The sequence below is a fragment of the Pelodiscus sinensis genome, chromosome 10 (genome assembly GCF_049634645.1).
Source record: "Pelodiscus sinensis isolate JC-2024 chromosome 10, ASM4963464v1, whole genome shotgun sequence".
In the NCBI taxonomy this organism is placed as follows: domain Eukaryota; kingdom Metazoa; phylum Chordata; order Testudines; family Trionychidae; genus Pelodiscus; species Pelodiscus sinensis.
The window spans coordinates 49760416-49783863 of record NC_134720.1 but is presented as its reverse complement, the minus strand read 5'-3'; the positions used below and the strand labels follow the sequence as shown (position 1 = coordinate 49783863).

Sequence of the window (23448 nt, the reverse complement as noted above, 5' to 3'; positions counted from 1 at the left end):
GCTGTCGATTGAAATGGTTCAAACAGGCAGGTACTAATGTCAACATTTAAGCTTTGCAGTGGAAATTCAGCTGTATCTCTCGTTTCAAAGTAAATATATTATCCATAGACATCCAGTTTAACTAATAATACATACAACTAATGTTCCAGACATAATCTTGATTCTTTTTTTTTTTAAGGGAGCCCTGAGAATAAATCCTAAAAAATACCATGAAGCCTTCATTCCATCTCCAGTAAGTGTAATTTATAATTCTCTGTAGACCATAAATTAATGTGTATGAACGTAGTAGTTGTACTGCATAAGAAATGTCACTTTGATTTGTGTTAGGATATATTAAAATAAATCCTAAGGTATGTACATAGTGTGAATAAATCTGTTTTTAACACTGCAAAGTGCTACTTCATGTCTCTGAACTTGTGATGAAATTGGGAACACTTGTTTCTAGCCCAAAGACACCAGCTGAACCCAGGTTTGAGGACCACCAGTTAGTGTAATTGTAAACCCTTGGTCTGTGGCTACAGAGGATTTATGGATTTTCCACCGATTTAACGTAATCTTTCCTGAACAAATATGCTGTCCATTTTCAATTTGCTGCATGAGCTAATTTGGAAAGTTGGTCCAAAAGTACTATGCACAGTTCCTTCTAATGTTCCTGCTTTTGCGCAAACTTTTCTCGTTTGTGGACTCCTACAATTTTTTTTTTTTTTAATGGAGGTGCAGGCCCCTTTGGGAATAGTCTGCAGTTCCTGAGGCATGTACAGATCACAGGTTGAAAATCACTGTTTTGTATTAATGACAACCTTTTGCAGACTTGTTGGTGTATAGCTTGGGTTGAGGTTCATTGCTATCACATGGGACCATTTTTTTAAATCAGTGATTCATTTAATGGAAGGACTCTTGTTATTTCAAGGGCCTCCTTTAGGCAAGGTTACCTTACTGCTGGTGAAGTTGAGGACAGTTATTTCATAGTGCCTTGACTGAAGTCTTGCTCCTAACGTGACAGTGTGTTTCATATTGAATTAGGTTTTCTTTGGAGGTAGAGGGAAAAAAGGGCCTTGCTCAGACACTGAGTAGTTGATTGTGTTAATACATTTACTACTTTTTGTGCATCATTCTTTTGGAGCCAGGATTAAAAGTCCAGAGATCTATGTTAGCGTCTCTCGTTGGTCTGTCATAGAAAATGATCTTTAAGCCTCTTTCCATAGTGGAAGACTTATATTATTTGAGCTAAAGGAGATGATTCTTGAGAGTCACTGGAGAGGAAATTCATAATAGTGGTCTCCAATGCTTCCTGAAACCGACACTGACAGTAGTGGTATGTCACTGGGAAATACACTGTACTCCTCTCTGGTTGCTCTCTTGAATGAGGTAAGTGTAGACTGTTAAACCTATTCTATTAAACCACAAAACACTAGCTGAACATTAAGTCCAACTGTGTACACAAGCAAAGAGCTCTAGCCTAACTCCCACAGGTGCTCAGTTATTACCTCATGGTGAAGCAGATCACTCACAGTTTGTGTTCTGGAATATACAGGCACTGGGATGTTAGTTAAGGGCTGCATTTCAGCCATGAGTCTGTTTTCTTCCTGGGTTAAATCTCACAAACAGCACCACTGGCTGCCTTATGCTTATTTTGGTTCAAGTGAAGCAATAGGCCACTTGAATGCCACAAGTCCCTAGGTGCATGTTTTTCCACACTGCTGCTCTGTACACTGTCTTGCTGTTGAATGCAGAGTCCAAGGAAAAGGCATTCTCATCAAAGCCTTCCATGGGATAGACCCAAGCTATTAGAATGCTGTCTCCCGCGCGGCAATCCTGACTGCTTCTAGTAGCAATGATATTTTGTGTGGGGGAATAGTCATCCTGAAGAGTAAGACACTTGAACACAAGAGACGAAGTTTTCTTGGTGGCTCACCCATGTCTGTAGAACTTATTTCCGGAAGAGATTAGAATGGCCACCAGTCTCCCTGCCATCAGATAGAAGTGTAAACGCCTGCTATTGTTGTTTGATGAAGGCTTGATAGTAATAAAACATCTTACTGAACGGGAGATGAGGGCAGAGCATCTGATCCTCTCACAAGCTGTAATGTGCTTTGACACAATTGTGACAAATACAGCGTAAGTACCTCACTGGAATTTAGGCCTTTCAAGTTACCCCAGTACCATGTTGCAGTCAAAGCCCATTGTAATTACATTAGTAATGCAAAAAGATGACTGTTTGTAGATTGGAGAATTGGTTTGGGGGGGGGGGAAGGAGACGAAAAATGGGAAATCCCAAACACTTGGGAGTGTGAGAGTTAACCCTGTAGACCACAGTTCTCAAGCACTAAGTAAGCAAATGTTGCATTTTTATGACACATTCAAATATAAGCCACTTTAAAAAGCTTTATGGTAGTGTTGGACAGTTTTTAATTATAACTGCTCTAGCAAGCACTGAAATAACTGGTGTTAAAAATCTGTATATAAGAATAATTTGTTTAAAATGAGAGCTATTGGCTGCAAATCAAAAAAGAAAATCCCTTCTTGCTTAGTCTAGCAGCATAGCGTCAGCTGGCTGGTATAGTGCTTGCAGAGCTGCTGTTGGCAGATGGAGAAACTACTTTTAATTTCTTTTGAAGAAAAAAAAAAAAAGTATGGCACAAACAAGTTAACCCACATCCCAACCAACTTCCTTCTGCCCTGTAACAAGCCAGCTTTACCACGGAATTATACAGCTCGTTAAGGCATTTTAAAAAATGTCTTTGTATTTTCCATATACATTTATAATGTGGTGGATTTCATTCTCGGGCTGGGGGATAGGGAAAGGGATGTAGGGACCATGTGTAAAAATCTGGTCTTTTGAAAAGAAAAGTTTCCAATTTGAATTATGTTGGTCCAACAGGCTTTGCAATTTTTCTGCATCTTGTCATGGGAGGCAGCTTCGCCACAGCTGTTGAGCTGCTGCTGCCTTTCTAAGAGTAATTTGCTCGGTTGGAGGCTGGCCTCAGTTTCACATGACAGCAGTGTTCTAGCTCTGTTATTCTGCTATACAGGCAGAACAGAATACTTACATGATGTTAACCTGAAAAGTCTCTGAGGCCTTATTAGATCTGTTTAGTGTTTCTTCCTGAAGGCTGAATGTAATGGTAAGGCAGATTATCGTGTATTTGAGGAATTATAATAAAATACCAGTGTGTTTAACATTTTAATTTCCTTAAGGTTGGCTTTCTGTTGTAATCTTGAAAAAAAGTTATACGTTAAAGAAACCTGCAGTCATCTCATGCCTTAAAGCTAAGAAAAGGAGATAAGGCTCCACAATAGAAGAACATCTCTCAGTGCACAGGTTTAATACTAAATGCTTATATGGTTTGACATGAGGGTGGTGTTCTGCAGCCAGCCACACGCAATTGTTAGCTTGCTGAAGTGCAAGGGAGCAATAATCAAAGCAGTAGATTAACTTGACTAAAAGAAGTGTGAAAATGAATCTTCCACACCCCTCCAAAACCTAGAGACCTCCGCAATTACAAACTGCTTTATCCTCCTTGATCCCTGGTGGGGAGAACCCCCTCTTGCCCCAAATCTAGATTGTGAGCTGAGTCAGATGTGAGCTAGGTAGATAACCCTGCTGTGTGGAATATCTGTGATTGATATATGGGCTGGGGATGTGGAAACTAGGGATGTCAATGATTAGTCCACTACATGATTAACTGATAAGGCTTGGTTTATCGGTTAATCTTATCGACAACATACACTTCCCCCCTTGCTGCCTCTGTATCAGAGGCAGCAAGGGGAGGGGGAGTGGGAGCTGGTGCCCATGAGGACCTGGCTTTAAGCAGCATCAGATCCGTCTGAAACCAGCTCCTCATGAGCACCGGAGCTGCCTGTCCCCCTCCCCGCGCTGCCTCTTAAAAGCTGGTTCCCCCCAGCACCAGGTCGCTGGTGCTGCCACCCTCCCCGCATGCTGCTGCCTCTAATAGAGGCAGCAGCGTGGGAGGGGGAATGAGAGAGGCTGCAGTGAAGCAGCCTCTGTCTGCGGTGGCCCTAGCTGGCCGTGGATAGAGGATTGTCCACGACAGCAACCCCTGTCTGCAGGCACTCCAAGCTCACTATGGACAGAGGCTGCTCTGTGGGATGTGGAGCAGCCTTTGTCCATGGGGAGCTTGGACCCCCTGCAGACAGGGGTTGCTGTCGTGGACTATCCTCTCTCTGTGTCCAGCTGGAGCTGCCGCAGACAGAGGCTGCTTTGAGGCAGCCGCCTCCTCCCCTTGCAGCAGTCTCTATCCGCAGGGAACTTGGACCCCTGCGGACAGGGGCTGCTTCCACCCTGCACTGCTGCCTCTGTATCAGAGGCATCAGTGCTGGGCGGCTGGTGGGAGCTGGTTTTTGCGGGGAGCTGGTTTTTAAACTGGCTCCCCTCGCGGACTGGCTCTGCCTGCCATCCCGTGCTGCTGCCTCTGATACAGAGGCAGCAGTGTGGGTGGTAGGGAGCTCCCTGGGAGTGGGGCCGGGAGTGCACTGTCTTCTGGCCCTACCCCCAGGGACTATTGAATAATTGTGTAACTGCTGAGATTTTATACGGTTACACAACTATTCAATTACACTATATCTAACATCCCTAATGGAAACCAAGGTCATCTCTTTTAAAAGGTGGGGTTCTGGACTGCAGGGTGCAGAACAGGCTGTGGCCAGCTGCAGGTACAGCAGATGTATTGCTGTGTTATGAAACGTTTACATCTGTATCTCCATATCTCCAGAGTGTGTGCACTGTTGTTTTTTATCGCTATTTTAAAACTCCTGTAGCAAATGTAACTTAATGTTTTTTGCTTTGATGTTTGTTATTTCCCCCCTCTCTGTAGGATGGGATTCGTGATATCTTTATCGATGGCATGGTTGCTCGTAACAGAGCCCTAAATGGTGACATAGTGGTCGTGAAACTGCTTCCCAAGGAGCAATGGAAGGTCAGTCCAGAGTTTATTTGTGGTTTGTGTGGAAAGATCCCGTTATAGTAATCTCTACTGAGCTTCTTCATGTATGGTTAAGACTAATAGTGAACAGTCCACAAATCTTGTAGCTAAATTGTGGCTAGTATTCTAGTACAGGGGTCTCCAAACTACGGCCCGGGGGCCGGATGCGGCCCGCGAGGCCCTCTCATCCGGCCCGTGGAGACCTTTTTGGATTCAAAGGCAGAAGAAGTGAGATTGTTTCAAAACCCATTTGAAGCAGATGTGGCCAGTTGCCCAGATGAACTGCAGCTGGAAGTCATTGAGTTGCAAGCAAATGACCTCCTTAGGGACAAGTTCAAAATAGGACTGGTGGGTTTTTACCAGTTTTTGCCCAAGGAAGACTTTCCTAATGTCAAAACTTTTGCATCAAGGTACCTTTCAATCTTTGGAACAACATACCTGTGGGAACAAACATTTTCAAGAATGAAATACGTGAAGAACAATTTGAGAACAAACTTGTCCGATGATAATCTCAGGTCACTGTTGATGTTAGGGACAACAAATCTAAAGCCAGAAATGTCTGCTATTTTGGCATCCAGGAAACAATTTCACCATTCACACTAATACAGGTGTTCATGTGTAGTGTATGAATGTGTTATTAAATAATAACTGAATAAAATAATATTAAATAAATAATTAAAAACAACATCCATGTTTTGATTGTTTTTTATTTGGACCTCAAGTGTGTAGTCGGCCCCCGAACTGCTGTTTGATAGTTAATGCGGCCCTCGGGCTGAAAAGTTTGGAGACCCCTGTTCTAGTAGATAAAAAGTTTATAATTGAAATGCAGTATCGTAAACATTAAGCCATACCTTTTGGTGTGAAGGTCCCATCTACCCCTACCTTCGAAGGTTTCTATTTTGCCTGCCACACTAACCCAGAGTACTAATGGGACAGATGAATTTTACTTGGCTTTGTTTATGGCATTGAATGGTTTTGATTGGCTGTCTGGGTGCAGTTGACTGTATGTGTATATTTCACTCATACTATTTACAATTCTAAATCAATAGCACCCTCCAGTGGGGGAGGGGAAGGGGGTCTGAGACCTGAAGGATTTGTCTTCCCAGCTCCAAATCTCATGACCCGGAGGGCCAGCCTCTATTCGACCTTGGTTCCACGGCCCACCGGGGACATCTGCTGGAGAATCTTGCAATGCGCGGTGAGCATGGGCGTGTACTTGGCGTGGTTTACCCCCACCTCCGAAACGTGCCTCTTCTGTGGCGTGAGGGAGACCCTGGCGCACATCTATATCGAGTGCACCAGGCTACAGCCCCTCTTTCAGCTCCTCCAGAACCTCCTGTTGAGGTTCTGGCTGCACTTTTCCCCCCACTTGTTAATTTACGCACATCCCATCCGTGGCCCCACAAAGTCGCGGGACCTCCTGGTCAACCTCTTCCTGGCTATGGCCAAATTTGCAATCTACAAAACCAGGGAGAAGAGGTTGGCCAGGGGAGGGGCCTGCGACTGTGGGGCCTATTTCCGTTGCTGTATCCACTCACGTATCCGGGCAGAGTTCCAATGGGCAGCATCCGCTGGCTCTCTCGAGACCTTCGAGGGGCAGTGGGCGCTGTCCGGGGTTCTCTGCTCGGTATCCCCATCTGGTTCCCTCGTTTTAACCCTTTGACCCTCACACCCGTACCTGTTTTTACATTATTTGTTCCCAGTAATTAGTTGGTTTTTCCGGGTTCTGTGGACCCTCCCCACAGGCTGGGGGGAGGTCCTTTAGATGTGGGCGGGCTAATGCCCGCCCACCTCCTGGTCACCAAATAGTCCAAATCTCATGACCATTCAGGCGTTGTAAAAGCGTGTGGAATTACTTGAACAATGTAAACGTATTTATCAGGTCTGTGTCCATCTTCTGTAGTATTTCACTCCTTTCAAGAATACTATTTTTTTTCTTCCTCTATCCATGCCCAGGATGCTATAGCAATTGCCTGGATCATTTTATGTATTGCTAGTAAATCTGTTGGCAGCTTTGCAAAGGGAAGTCCTTACTGCCTTTCTCCATTTATTGGGAGGCTCAGGTGAAACTAGCATGTGTGGCTTTGCTCTTCTAGCTGAACTCGACAGAAGCACTGCAAACGATTTTCCAGACATAAATATCTGGATTTTGAATTCCTTTCAGGATTTGAAGAAAGCATTCTTTCTTTAATTAACGAGTCCTAGGTAGGACTCAAGTAATAACACTGCCTTTTCAGGGAGGCGAAGATCCAGTCTGGTTAATGCCCCTCGCTTGCTTTTTAGCCACCTTCATGTCCAGTGCTTGAACTTTTGAATCAGACTAGTGGGGGAAAGTTTTAGCTTTCCATTTACAAGACTTTCAGTTGGCCACTTGCTGAATCTCTTGATATGTCCCCACTTGTAAGGGGAGAATGATTGCATGGAACATTTGACTCTCTCTTTAGATAATTGTAAAAGGACTCTGAACAAAAGACTTGTGTGCTTATTGCACAATGTATTATTGTAATGACATTACACAAAGGGTGATTATATTGCCATAGTGTTAAATAGGAACATGCTGCGAATATGCTCTCATGCATGTATAAATGTGGAAAAGATGTTAGGTTTTATGGATAGCTCAACTCCTTTGAAAATCAAACAGTTATTAGGGTGAGACAAGCTTTATTGAGTAGCCATTTCAAGGAGAGAAAAGCTGGGTTCAGTAGAGCCATGATTGCCCCTGTTGTGGTTGGGTCACTAAACTCATGTAAACTTGTTAGCAAATCTAAAAGCAGGTGGGTTCAGCATATTCTTCCCACTGCAGGCAAAACATTGAAAGTTGTAAAACTGGTAAGAAGCGGGATGAAACTGCAAGCAGGCAACATGTAAGGCTTTAGATCTTCTTAGTATGAGAGTCTGACTCTTGTGAATTTAACATTGTTAAATTAAATACAAGCTGAAGCTCTCTAGTCCAGAACTCTGTGGTCCAGAAACATCCGTGGTCAGGCATGGTTTTAGTTAGTCGGATGGCCACTTTTCATGGGTGTGGCCATGTTTCCCATGGTCCCATAAAGTTTGTTTACAGCCACCAGTGCTGGCTCTCAGTGTTCTGTGCTGTTACGTAGCTTTGATTTACATCTAACAAACCAGTACACGGTGGAAGTGTTGGTAATACTACTAGACAATATTAACCTCCTGTGCTCCAGAAAATTCTCTGGTTCAGAACTGGTCAGGTCTTGAGGGTGCTGGTCTAGTGGGGTTCCCACCTGTGCTCAGAAACTACAGTAGAGTGTTAAGTCATGCAGGTGCTGCACAACAAAGCCCTAAACTGTGGGGGGTGGTTTTTTTTTTTTTTTTTTTTGCTATCAGCAGTGTAATCAGTGGGTCACCCTTGCTCCCTAATTTCATGGAGTTTATTGCTATGAAAATTTGTTTGCATTAGTTTTTTGGGAACAGCGCCACAGGGTTGCATTGGGATGTTCATTTTGCCAAGTAATTATAAATATGACTACTTGTTCTTCAAGAACGAAGATGATGCTGATGACAGTTTTATCTCTTATGCATAGTAAGGTTGTGGCAGTCTTTTCCTTGTGAAGTGCACAGGTCGCTCGACGTGGAGGAAGGGGTTAAAGTCTGCGTCTGTTGAGTGTGCCAGTATTTATAGCTCCGTATCTGTGCATTAAGATTTATCTGGTAGTTAATCTTGAACTAGGTAACCCTAATGCTTGCTAGCCAATCTTGAACTAGGTATCCCCATCATTGCCTACTGCTGACTAGTCAATCTTGAAGTGGATAACCCCATTGTGGCTTACTGCTTTGCCAGCATGGTCTACCTCTTGCTGATGATTCCCAGTTGTCAACATTCTACATGTCTCCAAGCTTTTATTTGATGTCATGACAGATTCTTGTATGATGTACAAGAATTTGACAATGTATCTTAAGTTTTTAATGAGTAGCTATTGGATCATTCTTCTCAACCCAGTCTTGAAGATGTCATTTTGCTTTACCCCTCCTGGTGAGAGCAGCTTGATACTCAGTTTTGTGAAAAATTGCTTACGCACGGTTTCCATTAGCACTAGTAGTCAAGCCAGTGGAGTCCGACAAAACTGCTGTGACGTTATTACAGAGCTGCACTCACCTAGCTTCATCTTTAAGCACTTTATATTGAGCAGTCTGATTGGCTTAGGCGATGCCTTGCAGTGCACCTGTTGAATCATTGAGAACACTTTGGAGCAGACCTTAGGATGATCTGTCCATAGTCTGCCCCACACACGGCTTCAGTGTCTTGTACATCTTGTGGAGCTCGCCGCTGGATGATGCTGTAGTCGATGATATACCATTGTTTGGATCTGGGACGCATGTGTATGCATGATTGGTAACTGCTGTGTGATGCCTTCACTAAGTACCAGAGTTCTATTGCTATTTTCTTCCCCAGTCACATGCTGTCGATGCCACATTACTTCCAGCCCTTGCATAAAAGTCCCCCCCATGAACATCAGTTTATCTGATGCTGATGAATTTGTCTGTGTCATTATAGGACTTTTCTTATTGCCAGCATTTGTCATGGTAAAAGCATAAGCGCTGCTGATGGTAACGTACCACTTGGTTTCAATGGCGCTAGTAGAGCCAGAAGACGATCACTTATGCCTTTAGGTAGACCTTTAAGCTTGGAGGCAACATGCTAAATCCAGCACTCAATAATTTTGGCTGCAAGGATGGGTGACCTTACCCTGCACTGATCTCTGCAAGTTCCTCTTCATCAGCAAGTTGGGTTTCAGCTGTGTGGCAGTATCTTACTGGGAGAGCTGTGCCTCAGATTAGCTGGAGGTAGGGTTGTGGAATAAAGTCCAATCATTCAATTAGGCTAATTATAATTGCTGTTGTGAGACGCCTACATGCTCATCTGTGACTACAACCCCCAGCATTACTATGCCTGTCACTCACCCATCACTGTCAAATTTTCCTCCATCGTCAGAATGCATGCATGAATTGTCTGAAGGGGGGATGTGCTCCAGTTGACATATATTCCCAAGATGACCCACGGGGCCCTTACTGGATGAGGGAGGTAACGTAGTGACAGATGATGTGGGAAAAGCTGAAGTTGCTTTCTTTGCCTCTGTCTTCATGTACTTTTGTTCAACATCTTTATTAATGACCTGGATGAGGGGATGGATTGCACTCTCAGCAAATTCACAGCTGACACTAAACTAGGGGGAGAGGTAGATACTCTGGAGGGCAGGGATAGGGTCCAGAGTAACCTAGACAGAATAGAGGATTGGGCCAAAAGAAATCTGAGGAGGTTCAAGAAGGACAAATGTAGAATCCTGCACTTGGCACAGAAGAATCCCAAGCATTGTTACAGGCTGGGGACCGACTGGCTAAGTAGCAGTTCTGCAGAAAAGGACCTGGGGGTTACAGTGGCCGAGAAGCTGGATATAAGTCAAGAGTGTGCCCTTGTAGCCAAGAAGGCTAATGACATATTAGGTTGCATTAGGAGGAGCATTGCCAGCAGATCCAGAGAAGTCGTTATTCCCCTTTATTTGGCACTGGTGAGGCCACATCTGGAGTATTGTGTCCAGTTCTGGGCTCCCCACTGTAGAAAGGATGTGGACGCATTGGAGAGGGTCCAATGGAGGGTGACCAAAATGATTAGGGGGTTGGAGCGCATGACCTATGAGGAGAGACTAAGGGATTTGGGTTTGTTTAGTCTTCAGTAGAGAAGAGTGAGGGGGATTTGATAGCAGTCTTCAACTTCCTGAAGGAAGGTTCCAAAGAGGATGGAGAAAGGCTCTTCTCAGTAGTGACTCAGATCCAGCTTCTCAGCCACTGTAATCCCCAGGTCCTTTTCTGCAGAACTGCTGCTTAGCCAGAACAAGGAGCAATGCTCTCAAATTACAGTGCGGGAGGTCTAGGTTAGATATTAGGAAAAACTATTTCACTAGGAGGGTGGTAAAGTACTTGAACGGGTTACCTAGGGAAGTGGTGGAATCTCCATCCCTAGAGGTGTTTAAGTCTCGGCTTGACAAAGCCCTGGCTGGGTTGATTTAGTTGGGATTGGTCTTGCCTTGCGCAGGGGCGTGGACTTGATGACCTCCTCAGGTCTCTTCCAGCCCTTTGATTTTATGACTGGCAGGGGTTAGGGAGCAGTCTATGGCCCTCGATGTGGAATCGTTTTGGGCACTTTGTCATAGTAGACAACTGCTATGCCTGTGTCTGCTTGCCACACCATGGTAGTGTGTAACACCCCCTTCCATTGAGGTCTTCACTACCAACCCAGTAGCTAGAGGCATGGGTTAGGAAGTCTCAGAGTATGTTCCACACACCGATGGACTTATTTGCTTGTGGCCTTTGCTTCTTTGAGGTCCCTTGCAAAATTTGCCAGGGCATGCAAGGACAGTTACTGGTTAGGCCCAATCAGGTGGTCTTATAAGAATCTTGCCTGTGGAGCGGTTATGTACCAGCAGGAAGGCCAGATGCACTTAGCTAGGAGTCTAGTCTCTAATACACTGTGAAAAGAGAGGATCCCAAAACTTAAGCTGCAGCCAAGCCCCAACATTCATGCTGTGTTTAAACAGCCTTTTAGCCCAAGTCAGCTGGCCTGGGCCAGTCATGGGTTTTTACATGCGGTGTAGGCATGTCCACAGTGTACTTAAAAAACCCCAACAACAACACATTTTGGTTCGGTAGACCTTTTGTATGTTAATAGGGTTTATTTTACTACTCCCAATTCACTTGTGTGCTTGACTGTCTGACACCAGTCAGTTTATTGTTTCGTTGGTACCCTTAATACCACAAGGGATTTGGTTGTTCGTACAGCAATCTGATGTGCTTGTTATGGATGTTAATGAGTAGTTGACTAATTGACTACCTGATAAGCTTATGCTTATCGGGTTGTCAATTGGAGTATTGATTGCTCGGTCTGTAAGAGGCAGAAAGTGTGTGGAGGAGGCAGGGGGCAAGCAGGCTTAAAAGCTGATTCCTCTCCCCCCCCAGCACCGTCTCTGTGATGCTACCCTGCCCACAGTGCTGCCTCTGTCAGAGGCGGAGGGGGGTATAGGGTAGGCTGTTCCAAAGTAGCCCCTGTCTACAGAGGTGCCAGTGGGGAGCTAGTCCCCCATGGATAGGGGCTGCTGCTGCCAAGCATCCCCTGTTCACGTCGGCCTGGGCTGTTGCCATGAACAGGGGCTGCTGGACTCAACGTGAGCCGGGACTGAGCAGTCCTGGCTCGCACTGGTCCGGGACGCTGCGCCTCTGCATTTTAAATGTAGTAAGAGCACAGCGGCTTTTGCTACATTTAAAATGCAGAGCTACAGTGCAGGTGGCTCCTGGAGCCGGCCTGAGCTGGGACTGCTCAGTCCTGGCTCGAACTGACTCCTGGTGCTACCCCCGCTGTGGCTCTGCAGAATGGCCCTTATCAAATAATTGTATTGTATCGACTCCACGATTAGCTAGATAACCGCAATTTAACATCCTTAGTGCTTGTATCTTCTGCATTCCATAAAAAAAACTGGGCACAGTTCTGGGGGTAAGAACTGGCTTTTCCCAAAGCAGGTGATTCCCAACTGCAAATTTCCCATCTTAATGATAATCCTCTGGGCTGGATCTTACTCTACCACCACACATCTTAATTGTTAGGTTTGGAGCACTCAGAACTCCAGTGCAGGTTAGGTGTGTGAGGGGGAGATGGCTTGCATAACATAGGGGTTTGGTCTTGTAAATTAGTATGTTTGCCTGAAGCACTGACAGTGTTAATGACATGGATCTTCAACCTTGCAGCTCTGTTGAGAGCAGAGCCCCTACTAGTCGTGAAGTGATCTCGAGAGACTGAGGGTACGTCTGCACAGCAACATTATTTTGAAATAACTTAGTCTGCATCAACACAGCAGGCAGTTACTTTGAAATAATGTCTGAGTACTGTCAAGCTGAAGGATTTCTTACTCTGACTCCTGTAACCCTTATTGTATGATGAGTATGGGAAGTCGGGGGAAGAGTTCTTTATTTCGAATTAAGTGCTGTGTAGATGCTCCCAATTTCGAAATAAGCTATTTCGAACCAAGCTACACAATTGGCGTAGCTCAATGTGTGTAGCTTATTTTGAGTTAAGTCCTGCTGTGTAGACACACACTGAGTTGTCATGGTGAAAACATAACAGTAGTTTCAGGAAAATGAGTTGGGTTTCTAGCAATGTGTGACCATGTTTTGTGAAATTTCTCCTTGGCAGTTGGAAAGGAAATAATTCTATTCCCCTATGCCTCTGCTTTCTGGTCCATGATTGGAATGGGGAGATTCTGGGGGCTTGAATTTTGCAGTATTCCTTCCCTCCTGACGTACGTGTTGGGTAGTGTTTGCTGGACTGCTCAGTCTGCCCGGTCTTACTCAGAGAGAGAGGCATTGTGGACACGTTTATATCCTCTGTGAGAGCTTTGTGTGGGCCTAGAACTACTTCGGTTCCATGGGTTCACCATCTGAGTTACCACTGTTACCACTCCTTCATTTCCTGATCTTGGAGATCTTTGCTTACTATCAGTTGGGATCTAAAGTCAACAAGTTTAATCTGGCACCACTAAAATGGGTAATTGACCTTTAGGCCCAGGAGATTATTATCTTCGGGTACGTCTAGACTACATACCTCTGTCGCCAGAGGCATGTAGGTTAGGCTACCAGACATAGGAAAATGAAGCGGCGATTTAAATAATCGCCGCTTCATTTAAATTTACATGGCTGCCACGCTGAGCCGACAAACAGCTGATCAGTCTGGACGCGTGGGTGTCGATATCAAAGGTATTTGTCGACCACCCAGGTATGCCTCCTGGGATGAGGTATACCTGGGTGGTCGACAAATACCTTTGATGTTGACACCCGCGCGTCCAGACTATCGCGCTGAGCCGATAAACAGCTGATCAGCTGTTGGTCGGCTCAGCGCAGCAGCCATGTAAATTTAAATGAAGCAGCGATTATTTAAATCGCCGCTTCATTTTCCTGTATCTGGTAGCCTAATCTACATGGCTCTGGCGACAGAGGCATGTAGTCTAGACATACCCTTCCATTTCAGAAGAATGGCCTCCTGCCAAAGCAGAGTTAAGGGAGTTGCAGTAGCTGTGTGGATGCAATACTCTAGAGGTTCCTCATACATCCTCCTGCCCAGTGGTTTGAGAGTATCGTATAATTAAGGAACTATGGTAACTTTCAAACGATTGGGTTCTTAGAAAGTAATCTGACTCTCAAACAATATTTCTTCAAAAAGTTTCAGGGGTTGCCGTGTTAGTCTGCAACTTTAAAAACAGCGAGTAGTCCTATGGCATAATGCTATATATTTTTGTTAGTCTTTAAAGTTACGTCTACACTGCAACACTATTAAGGGATTCCGGAGTATCCCGAAATAGCTATCCCACGTCTTCACAGCAAGGTCGTTATTTTGAGCTTGCTATTCCAACATCCTGTAAACCTCGTTCCACGAGGAGTAAGAGATGTTTTGAAATAGCAGGTTATTTTGAAATTTGGCGCTGTGTAGACAGCGCCAAATGACAAAATAAGCTATTTCGAAATAAGATTGAAATATGATACATAATTTGTATAGCTCAAATTGCATGTATCATTTCGACCTATGGTACAGTATAGACACACCTTAAGGTGCCACAAGACTATTCAATATTTCTTCAGATACTTAACCGTTAGCCATGTACACACTGTCCTCAGAACTCCAATCTTGTATAATTATACAACTTGTAGTAGAATAACCTGAACAGTGCAAAAAGTTCATGTAATTATTATAGCAATATTTTTCTAACTTACTGAGAAGAAGAAAGCAGGGTAGCAGTGTACGAAAGGACACACTTCTTCATTTAATCTTCCCTTGCAATTTGCTCCTGCTCTCTCACCTCATCTTAATTGATGCGTAGTATTTCTACCTCATCCTCTCTCATTTTATAGTATTTATCTAATTCGGACTTACATGCTTGTTTTTTTATGGGAGACTTATTTTGTTTGTAATAACACATTAATCACTTGGTATTATTTGGGGCTTGAATTCTTGGCCCAATTCATAGTGATTACAGAATAATAACTTATAATATAGCGTATGTTGCACGACAGGCTTGTCATGAATTGCTCTACATATTGTTGTATGCAGTGTAGGAGTAGCCGTGTCAGTCCCAGAATATTATTGAGAGAAGGTTGGTGAGGTAATAAAAGATGATATAGTAGAACCTCAGAGTTACAAATACCACAATGATGAACTGACCAGTCAACTGCACGTCTCACTTGGAACGGGAAGTACACAATCAGGTAGCAACAGAGATAAAAAAAATAAAAATACTAATAAAAAGTAAGTATAATGCAGTACTGTGTTAAATGTAATCTATTAAAAATAGAGAAAAAGTAGCCTTTTTTCTGCATAGTAAGTTTCAAAGCTGTGTTACGTCAATGTTCAGTTGTAAACTTTTGAAAGAAACTGTAACATTTTGTTGAGAGCTAATGAACTTTTCAGAATTACAAATGGCCTCCTTTCCCAAGCTCTTTGTGTTTCTGAGGTTCTCTTGGATTTTGAAAACAGTATCTAGTTTGGGACTCTTACTACTGTCATCAAGTTGCCCCATTATGTTCAGAAGTTCTGACATTGATGGATTTTAAATATGCATCCCTTTAGTTATTATAACTGAGTCCGCTTATCACAAAGGTATTTCCAGCAAGCCTTTCAAAATGAGAATCTTTTACCATTATGATCATTTCTCTTGGACTGGAGAGGAGGTGATCCAATATTTCCTTCAGTTTTATGAGTCTGTCCTAGTGGTCTTATAGAAAGAGCTCCAAAGGTTGAAAATTTCTGCTTTATGGGTAGTGTGGGATCTGTTTGTCTGACAGGAAGAGTGGTAACCCAGCATTCTGGCACTGAAATGGCCAAAAGCACTAATGATTGTAACCCTTTCTGGCCTAGGAAACTCTCTGCTGCTCCAGGAACTCTGAGAGGTAAAAGGTAATATAAGGTTGTGGGTAGTCTTAGATCGGGGTGGGCAAATACTGGCCCACAGGCCAGATCCAGTTTTCCAGGGTTAGCCCCTAGTCAGAAATGGTGATCTGAGGCCAACAGGAGCTGCAATCGGCTGTACCTGTGGAGGCACAGCTACATATAGCGGTGCCAGCCCACCAGGGGCTAACCTTGGTGAACTGCCACCGCTTTATTGCCCACTCCTGCCATCGATAGATGGGCTCAGGACTTGCCCCTTTTAGGGCCACGTGTCAGAGCTTAAACTCTATCTAGAAGAAGTTGACAAAAATTCAGTTTGCCCAACAGTCGCTATTGTTGACATAATTAGCAACATCTAAAGGGAAGGAAAAATTAAATTCAAACAGACGTCAAGAAGCATTGTCATGCACAATATAAACATAATGGTATATCCTGGACAGCTACCACATGCAGCTGTTGACGTAAACCATAAGTAGTGTTAGTCCAGTCTCTAGATGGGATTGTTAACTTTGGACCTGCTCTGGCAAATAATTTATATTTGCTTCTCCTTCATCCATGTTCTTTTGCAAAACAAGATTTTCTTTGTTAGCCCCAACAGTGTTTTAGGCCTAACAGTTTCACATAGAGTGAAGGAGGAGAGGCGTTATTAGAACAATACTATTTTGAGAATGGGAGTATAGTGATTAGTAAAGTTCTTTGGATCTCTTCATTGCATATTAAAGAGCATAGGAGAAGCTATACGTAAAGGAATGGGTGATTGCCTTAAAAATAACCTAACATAACTCAGGCTGCCAAAGAGCAGAGTAAAAGAAACCTAAGAAGCCAGGAAGGAACCCAGTAGAGCAGAGCTATAACAACTATAAAAGGCTGATGAAGGCTACAGTGACAGTCCAATTTATTATGCTGTAGGCTGCACTTAATTTTTAAATTGGCTACGTATTGAGTGGTAATATCTGGAGTGATATTTACATGGGGTAAATAAAACCATTTTTATAAAAGGAAATGTTGCATTAAATTTCCTTCCCCCCCAGGTGCTGCTTCTAGAACTTTTTTTTAATAAAAGGCAATTGGAAGTGAATGAACCAAAGTCTTAATGCAATAAGGCATAAGAGGGAATGCCTGCCATGCTCCTGAGACAAGTACCGATTACCTGCTACTATGCACCTTGTGTCTGATTGCTGTCATCTGGCCTCTTGAAGTAGATAGATGTTTTATCCCCTGGTTATTAAAAAGGGGAGAAGCAGAACTATCATCTCTTTGGATGTGGGGCAGATTTACATCCTGAGGAAGATCTTCAGCAGAATGATCCCTGTTGTGTCTTTCTTTAAATTGAACATCTCTCCTTGAAAAGCCAAAGGCATCCCAGTTTCTCCTTTATGTCCTTTCCTGCAGGAAAGGCAATAAAGATTTGGCGTTTCAGAGTAATTTTGTATTCCTTTAAGTCCTCCATCCTTCTGTGATGATAAAAAGTGATTTTCAAAATGCTTCAAAAATGTTTGGGTTGTGAGGGAATAAACCACCTCTTTTTTATTTATACAACAAGGTAATTAAGTGGGTCTTATTTTCCCATCATATAATTGCATTGAGAATGTAAATATAAATCATCCTTTGTTAGCAACCAAACATTAATGAATCATTCAGTAAGAAGGAAAGTGGGATTTATCTTCCCAAACACTCCCATGAGTTGAGGTGTTATTTCCACAATGAGCTGATATTGGATAAGCCTGTGGTGATAGGTTTGCTCAAGCTGAATGAGGTATCATTAGGCTTCAGTGAATGTTAATGGAAGAGCTTCATTTTGAGAGGCAAAAGGAAGGGGTGATGGGAATCACTGATCTTACTTGGTATAAGAGGCCAGCATTTAATTCCTAATCTCCCATTTGTTTTTGCTTGGTCACATGAATGAAATCTAATATAACAGATTGTTCCCTTTTAACAACTGACTTTCCTTTAAATAATTTTTAAAATCTCATCTTCCAAGTCTTCTGTAAACTTGCATATATCACACTAGATTAGTCTCAAGCCAGTCTCTTATATAAGCACTATCGTTTTGGACTTTTCATAGTCCTTGGTTTTGTAGAGTTAGCTTTTCTTAGAATTGTTGGTTTTTTTTTTTGCCAGTTTGAAGGTGTAAGAGACTTATTTGATGTTACCACGTGAGTGTTTGGAACCTACATTTTTAGGACACTCTTAGCATACCTATTGTCACAATCAAATAGTTTCTGGAGTGTCATACACATTAAACTTTTATAAACTCTTCTTTGAAAAATGCCTGTTAATGGTTTTGGTTACTTTTTAGACCCACATAACTAAACAATTCAAATTGGTCTATGTACTGGAAAATGTACTGATAAATCAATCATCTGGATTGGGATTTATACAATAAATCTCTAGCATAAAGAAACACTAAAGTAGGTGTTTTTAAAGGTGAGCATGCCCCTTAAATGTAGTTTGATTCTTGATAGATTTAGAAGAGTTAAATTTATCACTATAAAGCTGCTTATCTTTTAATAGGGGGAGAAAATTTTATGTATCGTTCGATTGCTTTTGTGAACTACTGGCTCAGAAACAAGAGGCTTACTACATGTGAACAATGTTTTTTGCGGACAGGCTACTCCAGACTTTCCCCTTCCTTCCCTGAACTATGTTAAAAGGAGTAAATCCCAGGGACTGGGGCTCCCAAATAGAGGGGAATCCTGTAACTAGAGAACTGCAGGGTGGGGAGGAGGAGTGAAGAGAGGGGGGCATTTGCAACAGTGCTTTGAAGGCAAGATTCATGAAGTTCTTGTCGATAAACTATTGAACATCAACAGTCTGAAACTGCTGGCATGAGCTATTTGTGTCTACAGGAGATGACATTATGAGGTAAGATGGGGAAACAAATTCAGCTGTAGCTACCTATGATGACTTTGTTCCTCTAGTATGTTAGCTCTGGAACTTATTAGAAAAGACGGATAAAGATTAGAATAGGAATATTGTTGGTAATATGACATTAGCTTCAGGAGTGTAGGGTAATCCCACCTTGCCCCGACCGACAAAATGCTGTTCCTATTTCTGTGCCCCCAAAAGACTAAGGCTCCTGGGAGGCCATTATAGCTTTTCTCAAACCCCTGCCTGGTCTGTTCTCATCTCTTGGGCGTCGTGGGATTGTTGCCAATGGTAGTCTAAGAACTGTGCAGTGGCCACTTTTCCCTTTGCAACGTCATGCACACATGGTGTCCAATGATTTAGAAGCAAAGCCTTTGGTGCTTAACATACTTTGCTAGCCATTTCCTTCGCAATGCTCACAGAGTCAGAGACTCATGGGGTTGGAATACACCTCAGGATGTCATTGAGTCCAACCCCCTGCTAAAAGCAGGACCATTATGACAGCGAATCATGTTTTTAAGCTATTACTACTTGGCAGTCGTGTTAATCAAGTTAACTTATTAATAAATGACCTAGAATTTGTTTCCAGGACGAGAGTTTGCATTTCTCTATCGCTGCAACATCTTGAAGAATTGCGAGCAATTCTTTTAAAACAGGTTGCAGGTGCCACTGAAAATGTTTGAGGGGTCAATTAAAATTCTTGCTGGTTATCAAGTCCAACAAATTCTTCTGTTCTATAGAAGATAAATACCCTATGATTCAGACAATTGATCCACTTTTCTGAAAGTCACGGGTTCTATATTTACTTTCCATTCTCCATTACAATGTTAGCATGCTGTAGTTCTTTTAAAATTTGGTAGCAACATTACGGAACAAATTAATTTTCTGTTATCTATGCTGCAAAGGGCAGAGATTAATTTTATATATTTCCTTACTTTCTCGGTGCGTTTTAACTATTTCCTTCTGGTGTCTCTATTTTTCCAGGTCAAGAAATAATTGGTACAGAAAAGTATGTTGGTATGTGCCTTTGCATTTTTGTTCTTCAGCTAACTTTCCAGCATCCTAATGATGTATCTGGTTTCAGCACCAGTGATCTTCTTGGCTCTGGTTTTTGCTTTGTTTTCAGTTTGGTCTAAATTACTGTTAAATATTTTATTATATTGCCAGAAGTGTTATATTTTTTTTTTTAGGTAAACACTTTTGGTGGCGCTATGAAAGTGAATATTTGGCATGATGTGTGCAACAGCATTTTTATATTTTGATTTCAAGATGTGACGGGTTGAGAATTCCCCCGGTTTCCTTCTCGGTAGTGCAGTGGTACTCAGACTGAGGTTTGAGAACCGCAAGCGGCTCTTTAATTTGTCTCCCGGGGCTCTTTGCAGCACATGATATTAAAGTATGGTGTGATTTAATTATTAAACAGGCAGGATGCTTTTATTATGTTGTTAATCAATTGTAATTGATAAAATACTAATGCTTAGTCATTTTGCCATAAGAATAAATAATACAAATATAAATATGAAACATTGAATTCATACAATCTTCAGGGAGCCTTTTTAACTGTTGAGTCTCCCTTTGCTTTCTAGGTTGTAAGCTTTGGCAAAACAACTGTAACTTTGGGCTTCAGCTTGGAAGTAGCATTTTCATCTCCATTTCACCTATTGCTTTGTAAGTGACCCCCAAGTATTTGTTGGGGAACAGAAAATCTAGAGCTGTTACCTTGCTGCTTATTTTTCCAAAAGCTAGATCAATACATTCAAACGGGAAAGTCCAGTAACCCCAGTATAGATGTATAGTGAGTGTCTCAGTGTGACAGTCGCATGCAGCATTCATAACATGGTTTAGGTTAGATTTCCTTGATAATTACATAGCAGTGCCAAATCCACCACAGTGATTTCTTTTGGGTGAGTAAAAATTCAGTTATTGACCAGAAGTTGCTTACCTAACATACAGGAGGAATTTTGACTTGGAAGACCGACTTAACATTTTACATAGCTGTCATTTTCCATGTCCTGCTGCTGATGCTGCAGTTCAGAACTAGATGAAATGTCATTTTTATGTGAAATACTGTATATAGAATGCATATTACTTAGGGTGAAGTGTGTAATAAAATGTCATTAACAGTAATCTCCTTTTCATTATCCTTTATCCAGGAAACATGCTGGTATCTCATCAGAGTTTTCTTAAATTAAGGAGGAGGTAGCTATGTGGAAAACCACTTGACATCACATCATTAGTTTAATCAGACTATTTAGTTCTTGAAGCTAAACTTCTGTTGTTTATTGGTGCATTCACTGAGCTACAAGTCAGACGCACCAGTCTTTCTCCTTTATTAGCATACTCCCAAAAATGTGAGTGTGTGCAAATAAAATGTGTGGATGAGACAAAAAATGAGGGAGGGTATTGCCAATGTGGAGCAAGAATATCATACAAGAAGATTTGGACAACCTGGAAAACTGGAGTAATATTAATTGGATTAAATGTAACTAATAGCATAGACTTTGAAGGCAAAGCTGCACTGTTATGCATGTAGAAATTAAGAAGAAGAATTTTTGCTATAAACTGGTAATGTATCAATTGGTAGTGATAAACAAGGAAAAATACCTCTGGGTATGTCTACACTACCCCGCTAGTGCGAACTAGCGGGGTAATGTATGCATACCGAACGTGCAAATGAAGCCCGGGATTTGAATTTCCCGGGCTTTATTTGCATAAGCCGGCCGGCGCCATTTTTAAATGCCGGCTTGTTCGAACCCCGTGCCGCGCGGCTACACGCGGCACGGGCTAGATAGTTCGGACTAGCAAGCCATTCCGAACTATCTGTACGCCTCGTTCCACGTTCGGAATGGCTTGCTAGTCCGAACTATCTAGCCCGTGCCGCGTGTAGCCGCGCGGCACGGGGTTCGAACAAGCCGGCATTTAAAAATGGCGCCGGCCGGCTTATGCAAATAAAGCCCGGGAAATTCAAATCCCGGGCTTCATTTGCACGTTCGGTATGCATACATTACCCCGCTAGTTCGCACTAGCGGGGTAGTGTAGACATACCCTCTGTGTATAGATTGATCACAGGATGACTATGAGTTGCCACTGTCATGTGGCTGTGAAAAAGACTAAAGCAATCCTAGGGTGTATCAGGCAAGTTATATCCACTAGAGATAGAGAAGTGTTGTTATTAGACAATGCACTGGTGAGATCTCATCTGGTGTACTGTGTGCAAGTCTGGTCTCCCATGTTTAAGGAAGAAGAATTCAGACTGGAACAGGTGCAGAAAAGGTTTGCTAGGCTGATCAGAGGAATGGAGAACTCACCTTATGAGAGGAGACTTAAGGAGGTTGGTTAGTTTAGCCTAATAAAAGGAAGGTTGAAGGGAGATGTGATTGCGCTCTGTAAATACATCAGAGGGATAAACGCCAGGAACGCCAGGGAGGGAGAAATTAAGAGTCAATGTTGGCACAAAAACAGAAGGATATAAACTGGCCATCCATAAGTTTAGTCTTGAAATTAGGTGAAGGGGTGTAAACCTCAGAGCAGTGAAGTTCTGGAACAGCCTTCCAAAGAAGTTGTGGGGACAAAACACCCAACTTGTTTTAAGGTTGAGCATGATAGGTTCACATATGCTTTGGTAAGGTATGGCATGATAAATTTGCCTACAATAACATTTTGCAAATATCTCTAATGGCTGGAGCTGGGACACTAGACATGGAGGTCTGTGAGTTACTACAGAGATTACTTTGCCATATGTCTGGCTGGTGGTTCTTACTCATATGCTCACGGCCTGACAGTCATTTTGGGGGTTGGGAAGGAATTTCTCCCTACATCAGATTGGCAGAAATCCATGAGGATTTTTTGCCTTCATTTGCAGTGTAGGATATGGGTCACTTGCTGGTCTCGACAACAGTAAATGAGAGATTATTTGTAACTTATAGTCTTTAAATGGAGATTTGAGGACTTTGGTAACTCAGCCAGTTGTTGTGGGTTTACTACAGCAGTGGGTGGGTGAGGTTCTGTGGCCTGCAAAGTGCAGGAAGTCAGACTAGATGATCATGACGGTCACTTTTGGCCTTCAAAGTCTATGAGTCAAGGTTTTAAATATCCAATGGGGCTTCTCTTCTCCTGTCCTCCTTCAAAACTGCATATTCCTTGCTTGGCTGTTGTTGAACTGGGGAGGTGTAGTATGTTTATCAAGTCTGATTCAGTGATTGGAAACTTAATTTGCCTTTTTATGTAATAATTTATCACTAATGCATGGTAACGTTTCCTGTCAGGATATGCATTGTTACAGTTTGCTTCTAAAAAAGCATACAAGCGGATGGCTACCCCTGCAAGGTTCAAAGGTTTGTAAAGCAAAGAATGAAAATGTTCTCACTGACATCACTTCAGCTCCATCATCCTACTTTCCCATGGGGTGTATCCCAAATGTGGCTGAGATATAATGGTGTCCGAAAACTAGGTGTGGTGTCAACTGTCAAATAAAGGAAAGGCAGGGAGAAGGGAAGCTGGCCTTGTCAGGGTTGTGTCACACTCTATACAGTCATTTCCTCTGTGCTGGCAGAGTTCTTGGGTAAACTTTGCTTTTGGTAATAGTTGCAAAATGTTACACACAATGAAGATTAATCCCTCCCACCCCCATTTTCCTATTGTCCTTTTGTAACTGAAGTGGCCTTAATTGGCCAACAGCAAGCTATTTATTTATTT

At 42.7% G+C, this 23448-nt stretch overlaps 1 protein-coding gene across 2 annotated transcripts in view; it reads left to right on the top strand.

Annotated features, from left to right (window-relative positions):
* The window catches only part of DIS3L2 (DIS3 like 3'-5' exoribonuclease 2), a 260081-nt gene that overhangs the window by 33173 nt on the left and 203460 nt on the right, over positions 1-23448 (top strand). For both annotated transcript variants that reach the window (XM_075938150.1, XM_075938149.1), the window contains 2 exons: positions 179-232; positions 4836-4937. In XM_075938150.1, the coding sequence (XP_075794265.1) occupies positions 179-232; positions 4836-4937 (156 nt within the window). The remainder of the gene's footprint in view (positions 1-178; positions 233-4835; positions 4938-23448) is intronic.